This window comes from Lobosporangium transversale (genome assembly GCF_002105155.1).
Source record: "Lobosporangium transversale strain NRRL 3116 chromosome Unknown BCR41scaffold_2, whole genome shotgun sequence".
Lineage (NCBI taxonomy): Eukaryota > Fungi > Mortierellomycota > Mortierellomycetes > Mortierellales > Mortierellaceae > Lobosporangium > Lobosporangium transversale.
Window position 1 is genome coordinate 189,180 of NW_019028980.1, and position 19,115 is coordinate 208,294.

General features: G+C 41.2%; 5 protein-coding genes across 5 annotated transcripts; 3 read left to right on the top strand and 2 right to left on the bottom strand.

Annotated features, from left to right (window-relative positions):
* Positions 1-137: 137 nt before the first annotated feature.
* On the bottom strand, positions 138-2,027 carry BCR41DRAFT_344681 (hypothetical protein). Its single transcript, XM_022022567.1, has 2 exons — positions 1,886-2,027; positions 138-1,773 (listed from the first exon to the last, which is right to left on the bottom strand). The coding sequence occupies exons 1-2, from the start codon at positions 1,936-1,938 to the stop codon at positions 180-182; spliced, it is 1,647 nt and encodes a 548-aa protein (XP_021885812.1). The 5' UTR covers positions 1,939-2,027; the 3' UTR covers positions 138-179.
* Positions 2,028-7,073: 5,046 nt separating this feature from the next.
* On the bottom strand, positions 7,074-7,844 carry BCR41DRAFT_391596 (hypothetical protein; the record flags this gene model as incomplete). The annotated part of the gene is made up of 3 exons (XM_022028376.1): positions 7,074-7,475; positions 7,560-7,606; positions 7,826-7,844. 3 exons carry the CDS (start codon positions 7,842-7,844, stop codon positions 7,074-7,076), a joined length of 468 nt encoding a protein of 155 aa, XP_021885813.1.
* A 4,074-nt stretch (positions 7,845-11,918) lies between these two features.
* On the top strand, positions 11,919-13,265 carry BCR41DRAFT_344688 (ribonuclease T2). Its single transcript, XM_022022568.1, has 2 exons — positions 11,919-12,302; positions 12,404-13,265. The coding sequence occupies exons 1-2, from the start codon at positions 11,991-11,993 to the stop codon at positions 13,142-13,144; spliced, it is 1,053 nt and encodes a 350-aa protein (XP_021885814.1). The 5' UTR covers positions 11,919-11,990; the 3' UTR covers positions 13,145-13,265.
* A 424-nt stretch (positions 13,266-13,689) lies between these two features.
* Positions 13,690-15,577, top strand: BCR41DRAFT_344691 (hypothetical protein). The gene has a single exon (XM_022022569.1). It carries the CDS (start codon positions 13,714-13,716, stop codon positions 15,547-15,549), a length of 1,836 nt encoding a protein of 611 aa, XP_021885815.1. The 5' UTR covers positions 13,690-13,713; the 3' UTR covers positions 15,550-15,577.
* Positions 15,578-16,104: 527 nt separating this feature from the next.
* BCR41DRAFT_344694 (hypothetical protein) lies at positions 16,105-18,703 on the top strand. The gene is made up of 2 exons (XM_022022570.1): positions 16,105-18,073; positions 18,413-18,703. The coding sequence occupies exons 1-2, from the start codon at positions 16,166-16,168 to the stop codon at positions 18,434-18,436; spliced, it is 1,932 nt and encodes a 643-aa protein (XP_021885816.1). The 5' UTR covers positions 16,105-16,165; the 3' UTR covers positions 18,437-18,703.
* Positions 18,704-19,115: the final 412 nt, after the last annotated feature.

Sequence of the window (19,115 nt, forward strand, 5' to 3'; positions counted from 1 at the left end):
AAAACAGTCAGATAACGGGTGCAAGGGGGAATGACAGTGCATGCCATCAGACAATCTACGTCATGTCCCTTTGTTTCCTCTTTTTGTCTTCATAATGCTTTACACATTATTGCATGAGAATGAATGAGAGTCAATGAGTTTATAAAAGGATTTCATTTGTTTATTCCATTCTGATTAGGTTAGCACACTTTAGGGATAGCATGTGCACAGGCAAAAATCTCTTCTAACTCTCGTCCCTGGATTTGTTTCCATTCTTGATAAGGTCTGCCAATCTGACCTTGCCACCATACAATGCCATCGGTGCTATCGACATCAAATACCGGTCGATTGCCAGTCTTCGGGCATCGTGGTGCATACCAATTCTTCTCCACAAAGACGGCCTGTCCATTCCGACCAAACAAGACCACAGTGCTAGATCGTGTTCCATATTCACCCTTCAGATGTGGCAGTGAAAGATGCTCTAGATCTGCTCTAGGAACAAAGACTCGGTCCTGAAGTCCATCAGTGAATAATTCAAACGAATGGAGGTTCTCTGGGTGTGGTTTGGTATTGATACGAAGTTGTCTCAACATTTCGATCACCATCCATGTCATTTCAATTAAGCCATCATCCTTCATGTAAAGGCTATTGCGGACTAAGTTCAATGATCTGGCATGCCTCTTGTTGATAGTTTTGCTAATGCTATGGTAGATGTTAGCCGTATCGGATGTTTTTGAGGCTGTGAAGACGCCGCTATCATCGTCATCAATGTCATTTATCTGAGGCCTGTGAACCAAACGATCGGTGGAATAGGACCGCCGCTGAGAAGCTTTTCGTCCATAGCCAAAATGGTCTAGACTTGTGTTCAAAACTGCTTCAATCGCCTCAATCCCTATCTCGACCCGTCGCCATGGTCGTCCAAAGACACTGTTGCTGAGTCCTGTGACCGTTCCATGAGGAATCTGAAGACATGTATTCTGATCCGATGAGAAGGGAAACTTTGGTGTAAGATGAATCGATCGTCGAAACAACTTGCTTAAATTGCCAGCGAGATGTTTCCATAAGGTTTGGTTGCGTGAGTGCGATGAAATAGGATTATTTCCTGTTGATATGCTAGCACTGGTAGTAGTAGTAATATTGGTGGTGGTGGTGGTGGTGGTGGTGTCAGCACTAGTTGTTGTCGTTGTTGTTGGAGTAACGGACGCTGTTTTCACTGTCATTGAAGTTGTCATTCCTGTTGTTTCGTTTTTATGAAGAATCAGTAATTCGGATCCTTCTCGGTTGGCTCCAACATACTGCTGATCTCCAGCGCCCTGGACAACCAACAAATTAAGCCCTTCCAATGCCGTATCCCAGACCTTGGCATGGTTTCGTATCCATTTCTCAGCTTCTTCACAGCTCTTTTCAGAGCCATGTTTTTCTGCCATCGCCACCAAAAAATCACCACACAACTGCCCTCTTGAGGGTTTGGGTATACAGGGTTTAGGACGGCTGTCATAATAGGATTGTTTTTCAAGATAATCCGTCAAGGCTATAAGATCACCATCGGTCGTGACCCCAACCCATGTGCCTGGAAGGTCCCGATCATATCGAAGATTGGCCCTGGGAGGTTTGCAATCGACTCCGCAGAGGATCCCTGTGCGTTGCTTGTGCTTCTGTTTCTGCTGGCCCTTCTGGACTACAGTACTTGCGGCTTCAGTAGCTATGTTACCAGATGTTGATCGTGATAGGTTCCAAAAGCTGGCATGTGACGTAGGGCGGTCAAGACATTCATCTCGATTGCTAGCAAGGGCACTGTATGCAGTTGCAAAAGGAAGAAAAGGAATAAAGTTAGAGGACTGGCTAAAGGATATACTGTTAGCTGTTACAATACTGGTGGTCAAAAGCGGCACAGAGTGTTTCTTACAATTTGATGCGAGGATGGTTATTATTTGGTAATGTCCAAAGAATTAAACACATTGTCTTTTTTGTGTTTTACGATACGTGAAAGAGGAAAAAGAGGAAAAGAATAAAGGATTACAGTACTTGGTCTGGCTAAAGAATATTTGATGGTGTTAGATGATACGATCAAATTCTAGTACTTTTATATAACATTGTTCCCTATTTTCGGTGAATCGGCCAGGATAAACATGTTCTGCTGGGCATAAAAATAAAAGGTCTAAAATTTCGTCTCGGATGGTCCAATGGCGAGTGGTCGGATGTCAGGAATCGGAAAAAATGCTGTTTTATTGTGTACATTTGATAGAAGAAGCCATCCGCCCTTTCGGGCTGACAAGGATGAAATAGGAGTGGACACTGCACGCAGCATCACATTATTTTTTTTTTTTTTTTTAAAACACAAACGGAAGAATCTAGAGAACACAAGATCGCGGATCTTTCAGCCATGCTCATGTTGATACTAATGACAAGTGGCAATCGAATATGACATAAACTTTCATTTCCCTTTTTTGAACATGGGATAGCATCAATTATATGTTGCCAAGTAAAGCCAAGTAAAGTTGAATTAAGGCCAAGCTATGGACATATTAAAGTTCCTAGATTGTTTCGGCTCTAGCATAATGGGAACACCAATTGCATCATAAAAATAGATGTTAGTTAATCCACAATAACTTACATTGTTCATAGCTCAACAAGGTACGCGTGCTTGCAAACGCACTTTATTGCTAAATTAATGAGAAGAGGCAGCATTCTCATCTTGTAGAACAGAAAATGATAAACAAGCAATAGGTCGTCAAAAGCACCAAAACACCAATGCTATTTAAACAACAATCCTTGCATTCGTGCCTCTCTCCCTCTCTTTCTCCATCATAAAAGCGCCTCATCTGAATTTGTTGCATTTTAATTGAAAGTAATAGTTTTAATTAGACCACGCTGATTTGCTTTACGCGAAATGTACCCTTTCTCTTTGGTTTATTTTTTTTTTTTTTTTATTTTTTTTTTATTATAATCGTCTCTTGCATTTTTGCCCTGTCTTGCTATGCTTTCTCTTTCTCCTTCTCCAAACTTCCTTTTCTATCTCTCTCTCCGCCCTTTTCATATCTCCGTCTCATTACACTTTCATATGTCCATTAACGCTCTGATCATCTTGCTTTCAATCCTCTCTCATTCGCTGTATATTTTATCACTCTCTCTTCATACCTTTTTATAACTCTTCCCATCCTTTAAAACTATCTCTATGCCAATTCTCCTCGGCTTCCTTCATCGTTGATCATGTTTAACTTCATTCCCATCCTTTTGCATATCTCGCGCTTTTTTTTTTTTTTTTTTTTTTTTTTTTCACTTATATCTCAATCAAATTAATAATTTTTAATCACAATTTTATCCTCGTTAAATACTTTCTCTGCGTTTACTCAGTGCTAATCCTTTTGAATGTGTCTTCAAATAGACTCCAATTGGGAAATTTCTTATCCTGCGTAAGTATGGATTTTCTATAACCACCCATGTAGGAACATCTTATCATGTGCAGCCCGGCTTCTTGAGTTGCTCTCAATGAACCTGTCTCCTCCAACTCAACAACAACTTCTAAAGCCACCACCTCTTCGTACACACCTTCCGAGGATGTAGCAGATGATCCTGATGGCGACGGCACTCTGTCAAAGAGAAAGCGAATGAAAACCTCTCCCATGAGGTGGGAGGGCGCAGGCAGCTTTGACCTTGGTGTTGAAGATTCATGGACCCAAGATGGCGTAGATGTGACAGCCAATCTTCTAGACTATGCCAACTTGTACCTTGAGATTGGAGTTCACTGTCCGGACCGATCTGCTAAAATGCATGTATGTTGGTAGCAAATATAAAAATATTGTTGGGATTACACACACATTTTCTAACGTTTTGATATGAATGAACTAGAGCGATAAACCGGATTTTTTTCATGGAAAGGAACTCTAGTGTAGAGTCTCACCTCGGGCCTGAACTACAGTTCCTGTTTCCACAGGAGAGCCTACCACGTCTCACAAAACAAGATGTACTAGATATATATGACATAGCAATTGCTTTCAGAGATTTGGGCTCCATTGGCGTGCAAAACATAATTCGCACAGATTGAGATATATTGAGGCGATTAGTTTCGAATTATTCTAATGTGGAAGCTCTTTGGACTCGATCAAGATGGATCAATGAAGATTCATACTTCCATGACTATTTTCTTCCGATATTAATGTGTCTGCAGAGGCCAGGAGTAACCCGATCCCTGTGAATTCAGTAGTTTGCCATTACTTGTGTATTTGTGCCTGCTCCTATTCGATTCGAACGAATCGAATTCGAATGGCTTCGAATAAGCTCTATCCCGGATCGATTCGAATGACGCGAATGGTTCGAATGGTTCGAATGAATCGAATGGCTCGAGTATCGGATGGCTCGAATGGTTCGAATAGGAGCACTGACTGAGACTGATAATTTCCTTCTTTCTTTCTTTCTTTCTTTTTTTTTTTTGTGCTTTAGGAGGAACTGAGAGGGGCGTTTGACACCTTGAGTAGAAAACAAAACCATGATTTGGATCCGGCCATCACTTGAATTCCCCAGATAAGACAGCCAATATTTTAGGAATTGTGATATTAACATTCTTTTTACTATTATATTTTATATACTTTTCTATTTGTAATTCTTTACTTTGATGTATTTTTTCTTATTGTACACTTTTTACTCGCACTTTTCTGTTGATTACAATTCCTTGGTCTCATCTAAATGTAAGACCCGAATGTCACTCCACAATAACTTAATCGCTGTTAAGAAAACTCACTCTCTGCTTCTCATCGCAACAACAAATGGAGCAGATGGGATGCTAATCTGCTCTTAGCATCAACACTGAAAAACTATAGAGATCGTTGAAAGCCATCAATAATGAAAGTCAATTCTCCAACGTAATGAGATTGTGAAATCCAGGATTCTGATACACTAACATACAATTTTGAATGAATAATTCATTCCAATGTACATTTCTTTTTTCATTCCTAGGAACCGTATATATATAACCCTTTGCATTAATAAAGCTCTCGCCTTTTTTTTACGCCACAGTTATGTGTTGTGACATTGGCTTGTCTTATTTGAAAAACTAATCAATTAGCTCACTAATTCAAAATGGGTTGTGCCCGTTTGGAGACCAATTATCTTTATTCTTTTGCAAGCCATAACCTTACATCATTAAATGGCATTCCAACCGTGGGCATCCTGACCTCGACCCTATCGAACACATGTGGGCAGAACTGGAGAGGCGGCTCTCCAGGTATCCGGAGCGAGCAAAGAGCTGTGGTGAATTATGGGAGCGATTATCGGTTGAATGGTACAGGATTCCAGTGGACTTCTGTCGTAAACCCATCATAGGTCTGCATAAGAGACTCCGCACTGGCCCTCTATCAGATGTACTGACTCCAAATACTTCCTAACAATCTTCGCCGTGTGTTTCGAATCGTTGTCGTGCTGAAAGATGATATCGCTTTTAGTTAGGCCCCAGTCATCAAGCGACATCTGTAGAGCCTCCTGAAGTGCAAGCGAAAATGCTAGAACTCAACTGTTACACCAAATGCTTTGCCCATTTTCAATTTGCTCCGATGGGGAAATAAGCTTTATCCAATAAAATTATCTTACAATGTGTCCAAACGTGATAACCGAATTGATTATCACAGTTATCCAAACATGGTGTCTTTATTAACAACATAGACCAATTTGAATGACCTGACATACATATTATCCTATCTATTAGCGTTTCTTCTTTTTTCACTATAACTGCACTGTTATAGGCCTATAGATTGATCTCTCTGTTGAGACACCTTGTAGTTGCATGACGAATCCAGCCTTGACAATCCTTTCGGGATATCGGCCCGAATGCGTCTTGGAACCTAGCGCGCATGGTTTCGTTCGCCTCAAGACGGCTTCTCTTGAAGCTGTTCTTGACCTTCGACTAGCATTCTTCGATTGGATTCAGGGATAGTGAGTAAGGAGGAAGATATTTACAAGAATGGCCTGCTTCTTCTATGAGTTCTCTAACCAGAGGAGACTTGTGAATACGTGCATTATCCATTTAAAAAGTATATCCATGCATCTCTTTAGTTTCCAATATCTCAAGAACCCCACAAGTGAAGTCCCTAAAATAAGCCCCAGTTGTTGGCAAAGGTTTCTTTTTCAACGATACCACGACCTGCCGGGACGCGAAAGGAAAGATCAACCGATTCAGCGACAAAGGATCCTTGTAACAAAGTAGCGTCGGTTGCGATTATGACCGGATGACCTGAATTACGAAAATATACCGGAGTATGTAACAATCGTCTCAAGGTAGGTATAACGCGTCGATTTAGTGTGCAGCTGTAATAACCTCTGTTCAAGGATGTATACCAAGGGCGTGTTAACGCAAGTACACTTTTTCTTCCAGCGCGACACCAATTGAATAGGCCGCAGGCCTTCTCAACAAATTTGCATGGTAAAGGCATTCCCATGTTAATAATGTCAATAATTTTGTCGACCTGACTCAATTGCTTTTTGTTAAGGGAAACAGTTCCTTCAACAGGGTTGATTTTAAAACCCAAGAAAGTAAAGGTAGAAGAAGGAGCGGTCATTTTGGCAGAGTTAAAGTTTATCTTATGATCCTTGTAAAGTCGAAGTAGTTTTTCTTTGCAACGGATGCCCATGTCGAGAGAAGGGGAGTTGCAAAGTACGTCATCCAAGTATTGCTGTAACATGGAACATTCTATGGTAGTTCTTTTGAAGAAATCAAGGTAAGATTCTAACATGTTTGGAAAATGAATGGTGATATATTTATAAGAAAACCCCCAGCTAAACACAATTAGCAACAATATCCCGAGGTATCGTTTAGTACAAGTAGTCTTTAAACTTAATTATTACCTCCAGGCGCTCCTTGGATGTATATGAACGCCCCTAGCCGCTTCAGCTACCGTACACATGTGTACTGTCCAGTAGTTAATCAATCTTTGAGCAGTCTCTTCTGTAGTCTTGGATTACGTGGCAGGAGAATTGCGTTTCCTTTTACGACACATCTCTCTCAGGCTTGGCTCCTCATACCCGAGGTCAAAGCCATTTTCGTCTTGATCAAAAAGGGCCTCAGGTGCCGGATTGCGCTCTCTTTCTAGCTCATCCTCGTCGAATTAAAGCTGCGAATAGATGCAGGTCATTTTAGACCCTTCTCCTTTGTTACTGTTTCTGTCAACAGTCTCGCTAATGATATGCGAGTCAATGACAGGGGTTTCAGCAGCAGGCGCATCCACGGCAGGTGTATCGAAGTCAAGCTCGTGGCCAGTATATATAGGGGGCGTCCAAGGGTTGTATGGGTCTGCTTCTTCATCGCTCTCTTCCTCTACAATCATCCGATGAGAGCGAGGCCGTGACGAGGAGGCTAGATGGATGAACGAAATACCGCCATCATAATCATGACGATGTAGATTCTGGAGATGGGGCTTGGAAGAATCACTTTTATTCCCGGAGCCTTGTGCGCGAGGCTGAGGGATGGCATTGTCACTGCCTCCTCCCTCAATTTTGATCCCAATAGTCTATGGATATTGCAAAATAGAGGAACCAATGTTTATAACCAAGAGGATGGAATAATTTACAAAAGAACCATTAAGCTCACATACATTAGAACTATCATCCCACTTCAAGGCGGCTTTCTGAGCCTCGAGACCTTTGTAGAGCTCGTCGTCATCAGTGTCAACCAAATTGATAATTTCAGATTAGTTCTTGGTAAGTGCCATAGTGGGTTTGAATTTGGTGATTAGGAGTGTTGAAGTGATCTCGATTGAAGGATACAAGCGGTGATAACTTTTGTCTTTTTATTTTTCTTTGAACCCAATTTCTTTTATACATGGGCCCATCATTGCATGCTGACATGGCACCAATGTACCAACACGCCAACGCGCCATGATCTTCGCGACGCGTCTTGACAGCTTCAATAAAAACCCAACGCGGTTGATAATTTCCAGGACGCGCCGATAATATTACAAGGTCCCATGGCTATTTCCGCATGACGACAAAATTCCGTAGTATTGATCCCTTAGGTCTTTCCCTTGTCGCTTCACTTTATTCACTGTCTTCACTTTATTCACTGTCTTCACTTTATTCACTGTCTTCACTTTATTCACTGTCTTCACTTTATTCACTGCCTTCACTTCATTCACTTTCTTCACTTCTTTCCTTGTTCATTTACTTTATTTTATTGTCACCAATTACAAGCCTTCCTTTTTTTTTTGAAAAAAAAAAAAAAAAAAAAAAAAGAGCAGCAATGGATTATGCTCGTTTTGATATGCCACTTCAGGTGGTCAAGGTGTTTACGCCTGCAACGGATGAAAAACTGAACTTCTGGTCAGCGGTATCCTATTCTCTGCATATAGGTAGGGCTTCTGGTGGGTCGGAGCCTTTTTTCTTCATCATACTCCTAAAGGTTGGTACTCCTATTGTCGATGAACTCCTTGTCAGTGCTGTAAGAGGTAGTAGTTGGTATACAGAAGTAGATAGAAGAATGACGAGCAATAGTATCAGATAGCGAATGGGAGCAGTGAGAACAAGAAGTGGGTCCATACTGCACCCAAGAGGCATTTATGCAGTTTTTTGTATTAATGATCATAAATCTTGTATTAATGACCACGAATATGAAAGAATTAAGTATATGTATCCTTACTATGCAAGGTTGAGACGCCCAAGTGCCTAAACAAACCGACTGTATGCGTGATAACCCTCTTTGTTTTTGGGCCAAAAAATTACTAATCTCTCAAGATCGGCCCCTGCCTCATCTCCGGCCATAAGAGTAAAAGAAAGCGAGTATGTGAGAAAACCACTCCTCTTTTATAAAGAGAGTCAGCAACGAAAGAATGGAACTGATCTGCCATTCCATGTTACCCACAGTCTTTTCTACGGCTCCTAAACTACAAAATAGTGAATCCAAACCGGTTACTTCTCTTTCAACTGTTTTTGAGGATTCATTACTCCCTGCCTTTGTTGTTATTTCCAAGCCATCTCTTCCGTACTTTGACGCGTATACTGCTACATCACTTGATCTCTTTCTGTTAGAACAGACCATGAAACCCTCCAATGCTCAGTCCGTAACATCGGATCTATCCAAAGCAGTCAATCCAAGCCTATGCGATGCTACCAGAAGCGCTCCGTATGATCATAAGAGCGCATATGAGCACAACCAGACGCTGCTCACTGCCTTGGATAATGCTGAAGGCGTCTCTTATGTCTTTTATTTTTTTTATTTTTTTTTTCCTAGAAAAAAGAATGTGATCTATGAAGATTTGTATTTGATTATAATCGTCATATGCTGACAAATAGGCATAAGAGCTCCATCTTCAGCCTACAGCATATAAGCTACTCTGCTTGGAAATAGGTAGATAATGAAATCTGTTATCTATCTGCTTTTTAATAAAAGGTTGTATTGGATGTTGCCTTGCGCAAGAATATTACGTCCCCGAATAGGGTTGATGTGCCTAAGGATCAATCACCCGTTCTGAATCAATGCAAAGTTTGTATCGAGCTTCACGCTAAGATAAAAATTATATCTTAATAAATTAATTTTTTTTCTTTTGCCACCATGAATGCACGCTTTTATGTTGATATATTGATGTGTTGCTTTAAGATCAGGCTCAATCGAAGGGCTTTGCCTGCATCATGGTGGAAGTCTTTCGTGAAAGGTGGGTGATGACAGCATCGATCCCATATCATACAGACTTTCGATCAATGGTATGTCCAACGTAGTACTTCTAGATCGTTCGTGTAGCTTGAACATGCAACAGAGAGGAAAAAGAGAAAAAACAAAAAGGTAAGAAAGGAAGGTGGCACACGAGTCAGTGGCGCAAAGGCCAAGGCAATCATGGACAGGAGGATGATTTAAAAGACCTTGGCTCTTATTTGGACTTAAAATCTTAGTTTGTATTGTTGTGTGTACATTAAGATGTGCGCTTTCAGGTCTGGTATCAATAAGGTAAATAAAGCACTAAACTGGTGAGCGAAGCTACCGATCACTCGTCTAGTTCGAAGAGAACCTGTTGTCCCTGTTTCTTCTTTTTTTTTTGTACAACCAACGTCATAGTTTTATGGATGCTCTTTGACAACCAATGGTTTTCATGCATTCCCGCGGAGCTACCAGAAAGGAGGCACTTTCAGTCTAGATAATCTAACGCATCAAAAACCCATGTTTTACACTAACTAATGTCAGCAATTTTATCTTGAATATCACTAATGAATGTGGTCAACTCTCCTATTGGAGCATGTCAACAACTCAGTCTTTGGCTTATATCAAAGGTTCGATTTTCTCGACAGATATTTCTTTTCATCGGGCCATACAGCATCATAAATTTTGCATCCCCAAGGAAGGAAAGGAGTGAAAGAAACTGGTAGTAAAGAAATGGATTCATACACATTGTATTTCTGGATAGGCAAATCATCCGAGCACGTTTTCTGAAATTCTGACATTCAGAGCAATGACGAAGGAAATACAACATGAAGTTTACAACTCCACCATTCGTGTTCAAAGTTTCGAGAGAGCCAAAGCTTTTCAGCCTCTTAAAAATTTGTTCACACGCGCGTTTATCCATCGGTCAATTCTGATTCGCTGTCAATTTCTATGTGGTTTTTGTAGATACACATTTCTACAGATTGAATAGCATGTCAACTAGTGCTCTCTTCTCAACCTACTTTTGTTCCGAGTTTCAACCTTTTTTATGCCCACACTTTTCCTTTCTATCTCAGTAATCATCAACCTTCCTTTGCCAAACACTTGTAAAAGAAATGTGAGCCTCCCTCTTGCCTTAGAGTCTTTTGTTTTGTGTTTATCACACGTTGATCCGTTTCCTATCTGCTTTGTGTAAAAATGTGTTTGTTGCATGACACCAACATTCCATTTCACTGGACACTTTTAAAGTTCTGGTGTTTCCAATGGTAGATTCACTCAGTGCTTCGACCCAGTAAGATCACTCATGTGTATCTTTAGTGAGAACTGATGGAATTGATAGGCTGCAGCACGCCGTTTTGTACAAAAGACACATCTGCATATTTGTACCTTAATGTGTTCTAGCCTTTCTTTTTTATCCTTTTCAGCTAAACAAAAACTCTTTGCTCAGCTTTCTGCATGTTTGTCACAAATAAGGCCATATTAAACTCTCCTGTTGAATAATTTGAATAATTATACATTTATATGCAATCATGTTTTAGTGTCAATGCAGGAACAAATTATACACAAAAACAACCCTAATTCATTTAAATCATTCTTGCGACCATAATGCACTTATGAAAGAGGGGTCGTTGTAATCGACTGAAGTCTTATAAAGCAAGTGTTCTTGGCTTACATTCATATATTTCATACATCAGCCATTCAATGCTATTATTTGCATTGCTTAGCGTGGCTGAAGAAGAAAAAGGCCAACCATTCGAAAAAAAAATCTGTCATCCCGGCCAGACAGGTTCTGAATGAAGTATTATATATATATGTGTGTATTTGTTTTAATGTGCACAAGACTATCTCCATAGCCCATTAAATGCAACCATGTGGTCAAGTCTGAGGACCTAATATGGTGTTGTAACCCTTTTTTCTGTGTTCTCCATAGGCCGAAGGAAAAAGATAGGCTCTCACGCTTAGAAAGAATCTTAATTTTGGTCCCTTCCCATGAGGGAATCATAATGCACTGTTTTGTGTGTGCGTATGTAATATAGGCTCAACGATCACCCCCCGTTTCACGGCCATTTTATAAATTATACATTTCTCATCCACTCCGTTTAGTTAAGGTACGATGATTGGGGTGCTTTGGTGGTAGATTTTTACATTTCACAACCATACATTCAATACATTCAATACCTTCGATATTATTCAACAACTGTATCCAGTTATGACCAACTGAGACGGTTTTCCAATGCACAACTTTTTGCTTTTTTTTTTTTTTTTTTTTTTTTTTTTTACATAAATACTCTGTGTTTTCCTCTTATCCTCTATCCTCTATCTTCAAACCAAATCCACCACGGTTCATAGCCATTCAACTATATCCTAACCTCTTTACTCCTCTCTCACCGAATCAAAAATGAAAATCGCTACTCTCACGGCATCTGTAGCGCTGGCCGCCCTGTCTGCTGTTTCGGCTCTCCCTTTGATGTATAACTCTGTGTTGTCCCCTCGTGCAGACACCTGCCCTGCTGATGTGCTTTCCTGCACTGCAGAATCGTCTGGTGTGGATGCATGCTGCTTGCCCGGAATGGGGTTGATCCTCTTGACTCTTCAATGGTACAACGGATTAGGACCAGCTGACGAGTTCACCATTCATGGACTCTGGCCCGATACATGCTCAGGAGGACAAGGTCCTTCTACAGGTTGTGATGCCAATCGAATCTATGATGTAGGTTATACTTATCTTTCCCTATCCTGAGTAGCTCCCAAAGAGATTTGTGGATATGGATATTAACAGCTATACTTCCTTTGCAAATGCGATTGGAATAGAACATCGAAACCCGCCTCAAGGCCTACCCTGGAACCCCTGCTGGCTTCATTGATCAATTGAATACCTACTGGTCTTCATACAAAGGCGATAACAACGCTTTCTGGGCCCATGAATGGTCCAAGCATGGCACCTGCATCTCCAACCTGGCCCCTAATTGTTCATCCAACTATGTTCAAGACCAGGATGTATACAATTACTTTAGCAAGACATTGGCATTGCGATCGCAATACAACCTGTACAAGGCCCTTGCGGATGGGGGTATCACTCCTGGATCAAATCCTAATACTGCAGACATGCACACAGCAATCAAGAAAGCATTTGGCGTTGATGCTCAAATCAACTGCAACTCAGGTGCCTTGAGCGAGATCTGGATCTATTTCAAGGTCAAGAACCACGATCAATATGTTCCTGTGGATCCATTGACTCAAGGTTCATGCAAAGGTTATATCTCGTACCCAGTCAAGAGTGGGTCTATTAAGCCTTCTACTTCATCGATCACGAAGCCTACTACCACCATCCCTACCATCACGAGTGTTAAGCCTACAGCGACTTCTCCTACAGGTCCTATTCCCACGGGTAAGCAGACGGGTCGTTGTTCTATCCCTAACGCTACTGTCTGTGTCAGTCCAGGTGTTTCAAATCAGTATTCCAAATGCAACAATGGTTACTGGGTCTTGAACCAGTGCAAGACGGGTCAAGTTTGCTATAGCGATACCAACACCACTACCCACTGTGCCTAATTGATCTATCTCTGTCTATCTTCGCCTATACATAGTTTTCTAACATACTTTACGATAGCACACAGTGCTACTGCCATCATTACCACCTTTACCATCCTTGTGAGAGAGAGAGCTGTGAAATATTTTGTATAATATCAAATACACAAATGGTTTTTACTTTCCTTCATAAAACATTGCTTTATATTTTATGTAATATACATGTAAGGTTGCTTTTGAACCACAATGCATCTCTGACAAGATCTTTAGCATATGTATGTCCCAATATTTAAAGTTAAAAACTGTTTGCAATTGAATTGAGCTTTGGCATGGATGGAGAGGCGGTCATGGTAGCAGTTTTTATAGCTGCACACCTCCAGCTATTATAATAAGAAAGAGACCCTTCAAAGGCTTAGCAGAATAGTCACACACAAAAAATCTTAACGGGAGGAGTCAATGGTTTGGTGCAAAGAAGGACGACCTTATTCATGAAGTGCACCAATCACGTGTATCTTCCAAATAAAAAACTGGCACCTGTCCATTAATAATTGGCAACATTCTCTCCCATTCATGTTTTCAACATCCACTTCAAAATGCAGCTTAGTATTTTTGAGATAGCACACATCCAGGAGGACATTTCGCAGTACTTGTCGTTACAAGAGCTAGTAAAGTGTATTCAGGTCTCCAGAGAATGGTCTCTGATCTTCACCCGCACCCTCTGGCAGCGCTTTTACTTGCAGCCACACCACACCATCGAATTCGCGAAATGGGATTCACCACTCTCAGTGTTGCTGCGCCATCATGAAGATATCTCGAAACTCAACGATAAAATGTTCCAGAAGATCCTAGATAATTACCCAGCACATCCATGGTCATTACCCAAACTCCGTTCGTTGTCCTTTCTTCTCCCAGATGATGAGACACAAAAATCAACGATTACGACGGGAGTATCAACAGCAACAATGCCAGGAACTGAAGCAGTCAAGGCTCTACGGTTTCTATCAACTCTATCTACGATTGAAGACCTATCTATCCTTGGGATCAATGGAGACAATCAACAGATTCAGGATGAGTTAATCCATGCTCTTTCTCCTTCATGTTTACCCAGGCTACGACATGTGTCACTGCTGGGCAGCAAATACTCTGCCGAGTCAGTCTTACGTATTATTATAGCCTGTCGTCGATGCGAATTTCTGGATATAAGGACCACCAAGTTTTATAATGTTTACCTTAATAGTAAGCTTGACGGCCGTGATTTTCGGTACCAAGACTCTCAGAAATTCAATGAGGTAGAATTGACTGAGCTTGTGAAAAGGGCTTTTGACGAAGGAATGCCCTTAGAGCCCACTAGCGCCCATAATTCTACCACCAACTTACGGAGGCTCCACTATGATATGGTCTCACCAGGCTCTTCTATCATTCTGAAACATTTACTAGAAAGATCACCCCAGTTGAAAGATCTTCGATTAATAGGGATGATGCCTCCTGAGCCTTTACAGAGTGTTATCGGTGCCTTGAACGCCTCCAAAAGAACAACAACGATGATGGGTACAACATATCCACTTAGACTGAGATCCCTTATAATGAATACTCTTAAACATGATGAGACTGAAACAAAAAGGCTCTTGGCAGAGTTAATCCGCTCCACAGGATACTTTGTCCAACCTGAGTCTAGTCATGGTGACGGTCATACCGATGAAGCTGGTCATGTTGGGAAGGGTATTGGCATTAATGGTCTAGGTCTAGAATCTCTATCTCTAATGTACCAAACGCCATTTGGACAGCGTTGCGGGATGGCTCTCGTTCAGTATCACTCCAAGACACTCACCAAACTTACAATCAAGCGCCTCATTAAAAATATAGTCTTTATTACTCTTATGAGTGGGCTCAGGGAATTACGGTCGATAGAAGTTAAAGTTCAACTTGATGAAAGTGAAGAGGATGAGATCAGTAACAGCAACGATGAAGAAGGAGGAGAAAGGAGCCTGATCTTATGTTCGTGGACATGTCAACAGCTCAAAGAGCTGAGCCTTAAAATGAATGTAGCAAGATATCAAGTTCATAATCATAGATACAGAATGCAACGGACCGTGTCTGCACAAGGATTCCTTGGCTACATTTTTAAACAGATATCAAGGTTGGAGGCATTAAGAGAGTTAGAATTGAGCCTCAAAGACAGGATTAGCGTTGATGTCTTAACATTGAGCAAGGGGTGTTTGAGTTGCCTTGGGACACTGAAGCAACTGAGAGGACTGAAATACCGCAAAAATGACTTCATTGGTTATGAGCTGGGAGAAGAGGAAGCAGCATGGATAATAGAGCATTGTCCCAGACTGAGCGAGGTTGCCTTGATTTCTCCTTTGCCAGCAAGTTTCAAAGAAAAACTAATAGCACTTCGACCATGGATCCTTGTAACAACAGTGCGTTAATATCCAAGTGTTTACTATTGGTCCACATGTCATGGCGTTTGAATGAATATTTTGCACCGCCCATAAAGATCAATGAACCTTTAATCTTAATACAAATGTGTATTTATATATTTAAAATGTTTCATGTCCTTACACTTCCATGCCATAAAAAAATATGAATATCCTTTTCCCATTTGTTCTACTCCATCTATTCTGTGTAACCAAAAGAGTCGACGCTTTATGACAAGATGTCCAAGAGCACTGACCAAGGTTGATCAAAAGCATTAAAGTTGTCGGCCCATTACATTGAGTTGCGCGTGAACAAAGACAAAAAATAATACACCATCTTAGCACGCCTTTGGCGCATGTTTAATCAAACCAATCCTCATTCTACTTTTATTTCCTGAAATTGAACTAATCTACAGCTCTTGGTACAATGATGTTCCCACTCAATTGACCCTGCATTTTTTTTTTTTTTTTTTTTTTTTTTTGGGTTGCTTCTACCCTTTCTTTTTCTAGTATCCTTCATCTGTCGACTTCTTTTTTTTTTTTTCTTTGCTTGAAGCCTCATTTCTCAAAAGCCTTGATCCTACTTTTTTTTTTGTAACCATCATTGAAGGGTGTCTAGTCAAGGGACATGAAAACCTCCATCTTCGACTTACCACATATTTCCAATGACATATCTCAGTACCTATCCCGGCACGACTTGACACAATGTGTCCGGGTCTCCAAACATTGGTTTATATGTTTCTCACCCATACTATGGCGACATCCCTTCTTTATCGGCTTTAATGATCCCATCAACAACAACAATAGTGACTGTATTGGTGATGGTGCTAAAAACGATCGAAGCATCCTCGACACACAATTGTCGGCTTTATTTCGCCACAAAGAGCACGTTCAACAACTAGATACAATCATGTTTAACATGATCATGTCTGACACGACTCGAGATTGGACATTTCCCAACCTCCTTAGAGCTTTGATTCGCGGCTGTTCCTCTTTTTCTGTTTCTCGATTATCTTCTCTTCCTTTCTCTTCTTATCCTCCTTCTCCCCCTCCTCCTCCTCCTCCTCCTCCTCCTGACCTTACATGGGCCATAGAATCTACCAGAAGTCTACAAATCCTGTCGACATGCGGCAAGATCCAGAGCCTGTCCATCATTGGGATTAATGGAGAGCAGCATCAAGTTCTGGATGGGTTCTTACAATTAATTGCCTCTCGCGTGGCAGCAGCTTTACCAGCAGAAGCAGAAGCAGAAAGGCAACAGCACGTGCAGTCCCCAGTACGATCAGTTACACTGAACGGAAACCAATTCTCAGTGCAGACGCTTTATACGATTATCAAGGCCTGTCATCGTTGTGAGTCTCTGTCGTTACAGATTTCTCCACCTACTACTGAGAGTGATGATACCACTAGCGGCGATGTTCTAGCAGCCACAGCTACGTTTTTACAAGAGACCCCATACACCGCTATTCAGCACCTTCATATTGAGCTGACCTCCTTCGCCACACAACAAATTCTTCTTCCTCTTTTAGAAAAATGTCCACAACTTGAAGAGCTGGTTCTGCAGGGGATTACAAATGAAACAACTTTTGAGGGGATCGTTGAGTTCTTGAAGACTAGAAGAGCTAATAAGCCAAGTATGAAGAAAGGACTCAGACGGCAATTGAAATATCTCGAGGTGGATATCATGAATTGTGGCCAACGCACAGAGCAGCTCATCGAAGAGCTGATAAGATCAACGGGATGTAACACCAGTAGTGTCAGCCATAGCCAAAGCACCATTAGAAGTGATAGTGCCACAAGTTGGGTAGAGGGTGAGGCTGATGAGATCAGAAGTAAAGGCGGTTGTGGTAAAGGTGGAGATGATAGTACACTTGAGTCACTGGCGATATCATATCTGGCAACGATTGGAAATCGCTGTGCAGAAGCGCTCGTCCAGCACCATTCTGAGACCCTGACTAAGTTCACAAACTGGCGTCCCATCCCATTGGAACACTTCTCGATCCTTGTAAATGGACTCGAACGGCTTCAATTCCTGAAAGTCAAAGTGGACCTGGATGGTGCCAATGCTCCAAGAAGGCAGCAACGACTCCTCCCATGGAGTTGCCTTGAACTGAGAAAGCTGGACATTACGCTCAGTACGCTTCTGAAGCATTCTTATTCTCACGATGAACTTGAGCAAGCAAACGAAAAAAACATGGAAGCATGGAAGTCCTCGGGTGGTTGGGATCTTTTCCAATATCAATTCTTACAGATCGGAAGGTTAAAGCAGTTGGAAGTGCTGAAGCTTCGAAATACAGGAATGATCCCTGTGAACATGTTGTCAAGGCTTCAAACCAAGTACTCGAGCTTTTTGAGCCACCTTAAATGGCTGAAGAGATTGAGGGAATTGTGTTATCGTCCTGCATCTGGTTGGCTAGATTGGGGGGAAGAAGAAGCAAGATGGATGATGGAACATTGGTCCCAATTAAAAGAGCTGGAGGTGTCGGCCCGTATACCAGAGCGATTTGGAGAGACAATACAGGATCTTTGTCCTCGTCTTCATATTAGCGTCAACCATCGTTCCGTTTAAAAAAAAAAAAAAAAAAAAAAAAAAAGGCTTGTGCATGTTAATTTGAGAAAGAGAAAGATATTTTCAAGTCTTTAAAGTAAGCCGGATCTATGTTTTTTGTTGTTAAGGGATGAGCACTTGTAGGCTCGAATATAAGAGCTATTATGGATATTCGTGAGGAATGCTAAGCAATATGTTTTTATTTCCTTCCGAGTGAACATCATTCAAGATGATAAACAGAATAATAATTGATGTATTGTTGTCTTTGCTTTCACGCCCTCTGCCCCTAAGGGTAGTTCGTTTTTTTGAATGGCCACACAGGCATACCTTGGATGTTTTTTGCTATCCTAGGATTGTTTATCACCATCCTTAGTCACCAAACAATCCAGTGCTTTATATTTATATATCTGAAACAATCGAGGAATAGAAAAGAATAAAGCCTTGGTTTCCATAAAGCCCCAAGTGGAGCCGTATAGCTAATCAATAAAGCCTTTCGAACTGAGTAGCTTATAGAAACTGATGGAATATGGTTTCCTTCCAACATAGGTGCATCTGATAAAGCCTTCTATGGTCTGGTATGTTATAATGAGCGCTAATGTTGGGGAAAAAAAAAAAGACGGAGCAAGGGTTAGCAGAATTTGCAAAGTAACGCTTTCTCAGTAAAATCTTCTTGCTTGCTGCAGCTTGTCGTCATCTGACATTTTCATTTGATGCGCAGCATTTGATGAGATCGAGAACCGCGTTTCCAAATTAGGGCATAATATGCTTTTTTTTTTTTTTTTTTGAGGGGGGGGGGGGGGGAATGTGTACTCTCAGATAAGAAATAGATACCAACTTCTCCTTTCCCCTCCTCTTTTTTCTACCGTAACACCCAGGGTTCAGTCGCTCGGATATTATTCGCTCCTCCGAATGAGGAGATTTCCAAAGTAGTCAACTCATGTTCAACAAACAACACACGCCGCTCTGCGTAGCTGTAATTTCAATTAACCGTTCAGCTCTAATCGTGATCAAAAATATGCGGCGTATATCC

What these genes read in the sequence shown, in the direction of transcription:
- BCR41DRAFT_344691 (XM_022022569.1), top strand. Translation starts at nt 13,714, where the DNA reads ATGCAGCTTAGTATTTTTGAGATAGCACACATCCAGGAGGACATTTCG.
- BCR41DRAFT_344688 (XM_022022568.1), top strand. Translation starts at nt 11,991, where the DNA reads ATGAAAATCGCTACTCTCACGGCATCTGTAGCGCTGGCCGCCCTGTCT. An exon ending in ATGCCAATCGAATCTATGAT is followed by an intron (nt 12,303 to 12,403) that starts GTAGGTTATACT and finishes CGATTGGAATAG; the next exon opens with AACATCGAAACCCGCCTCAA.
- BCR41DRAFT_344694 (XM_022022570.1), top strand. Translation starts at nt 16,166, where the DNA reads ATGAAAACCTCCATCTTCGACTTACCACATATTTCCAATGACATATCT. An exon ending in TACAGGATCTTTGTCCTCGT is followed by an intron (nt 18,074 to 18,412) that starts CTTCATATTAGC and finishes ACACAGGCATAC; the next exon opens with CTTGGATGTTTTTTGCTATC.
- BCR41DRAFT_344681 (XM_022022567.1), bottom strand. Translation starts at nt 1,938, where the DNA reads ATGTGTTTAATTCTTTGGACATTACCAAATAATAACCATCCTCGCATC. An exon ending in AACCATCCTCGCATCAAATT is followed by an intron (nt 1,774 to 1,885) that starts GTAAGAAACACT and finishes AACTGCATACAG; the next exon opens with TGCCCTTGCTAGCAATCGAG.